We start from the raw sequence: 1,636 nt of genomic DNA, 5'->3' as shown, positions 1-1,636 counted from the left end.
ATTCCTGGAGCGTTACCTCAACCCGGGCCCAACCCTCCAGTACGACAGGGATCGCTGGTTCTCCAAGCAGTGGACGCTTGTCAGTGAGGAAGCAGTCACAAGCGGGTTACAAGACGGCATTGTTTTTGTCCTCAAGTGCTTGGACTTCAGCCTTGTTGTTAATGTGAAGAAAATCCCCTTCATCAAACTCTCAGAAGAGTTCATAGACCCTAAATCTCATAAATTTGTCCTCCGCTTACAGTCTGAGACTTCAGTCTAAGGGATTTTGAGGGTGGGTTGTTTGGGGATTTTTTTTTTCAATATTGTGCTTTTGGGTTTAATTTCCCCAATGCTGACTGAAACTGGCAGATGATGGACCAGTAATATTTGACCATCTGCACTTTATTTGGAAAGGGGAGGGGGGAGTTGGGATATCTTATCTGGAAAGAAATATCTTAAGAGGCGACAGGGTGACTTGGCTCGGTTAGCTCGGCCTTGGAGACAGAACAGATTTTTTTCTCCCCACCCCCCCCCACCCCTTCCCAGGCATACTGTAAATCTCACGCTCTCTCTTCGCACGATTGCAACGTCGGTATTTTTGTTGGAGTGCTGCCTTACGCCGTGCACGCGCCTGCGCTTTTGTGTCTCTGCCTTTGCTACCTGTAGCTGTTTCTGAGAGCACGTTGCTCACCTCTTCACTATAGAAACCTGCTTGCACGGGGCGGGTTGCAGTCCCTGTTCACTCAGGGAGGAGAGGGTATCAAAGGGTGGGTGTGAGAGGGCTGTTTCTGTGAGCCACCTAATCTGGAGACTGAAGACTTATTCTTTTCCTCCTCTCCATGTGCCCTCTTCTGTCAGTGCTGGACCTGTACGAGCATAGTGGGATGGTTTTGCTCTCTGTGTCTCTGAAGTTGCTTGCCTTGAACTGGATCAGCCCATCTTGCAGCTCTTCAATTTTTTTTTTTGTATTTTTTTTACCAGTGCTTGTTAGTGAAACTGTTCTGTGTGACACAGCTCCCTGTTATCTCTCACCTGCTTCCCTCTCTCCTGCTTGCCTGCATCTGTGTCGGGCACTCCCAAGGCTCCCCATTTCTGTCCCCTTCTGTCTGGCTTTCCAAATGTGTTTCTCCAGCCATGGTCCCCTCAGGGTCTGCCTTACCGCCGCTTCCTTTTGCACCTGCAAGGGCTGCATATTTGCACTGGGACAGGGGTAGGTAAGTAGCTGGCTCCTCCTCAGATAAATCACAGACCCTCCCTATGTCTGACAGCCTCTTTGAGGGGAAGGGGGGTGCAGGCAGGAATGTGCCCCTCCTTCTCCAGCTGGCTTCAAGTGCATCTGGAGGAAAGATGGGCAAAAGCACTTCCCTCCTTGAGGAGAGGAGCCAGGGAAGGGCTGACCTCTGCCACGTGCACTTGCTTTGGAGAACTGCTGTGCTCTGGAAACACTGCAGTGTGTCCTTCCCCACCGTACGCCTTCAGCTATAGCTAAGAAATACCAAACTGTGTCTGAATGCTGAAAATCTGCCTGCCTTTCTTGGCCTTTCTGTACTGCAGGAGTTTCTTTTCAATGCCGGGATCTGCTCCCGCAAGAGATGTGTAGCTCTTACAAACCAAACTGCAATTTAAGGCTGCCTTTGCCCATCAGTGCAGCTTTCGT

At 50.3% G+C, this 1,636-nt stretch overlaps 1 protein-coding gene across 1 annotated transcript in view; it reads left to right on the top strand.

The window, feature by feature from the left end:
* The window catches only part of VANGL1 (VANGL planar cell polarity protein 1), a 36,323-nt gene that overhangs the window by 31,941 nt on the left and 2,746 nt on the right, over positions 1–1,636 (top strand). Inside the window, exon 7 of the mRNA XM_009329384.1 lies at positions 1–271. Within this exon, the coding sequence (XP_009327659.1) occupies positions 1–259 (259 nt within the window). The 3' untranslated portion in view covers positions 260–271. The remainder of the gene's footprint in view (positions 272–1,636) is intronic.

The sequence above is a fragment of the Pygoscelis adeliae genome, unplaced genomic scaffold, assembly GCF_000699105.1.
Source record: "Pygoscelis adeliae isolate BGI_AS28 unplaced genomic scaffold, ASM69910v1 Scaffold120, whole genome shotgun sequence".
NCBI classification, from domain to species: Eukaryota; Metazoa; Chordata; class Aves; order Sphenisciformes; family Spheniscidae; genus Pygoscelis; species Pygoscelis adeliae.
The sequence above is the reverse complement of the archived record's forward strand: the minus strand, read 5'-3'. Positions and strand labels throughout refer to the sequence as shown.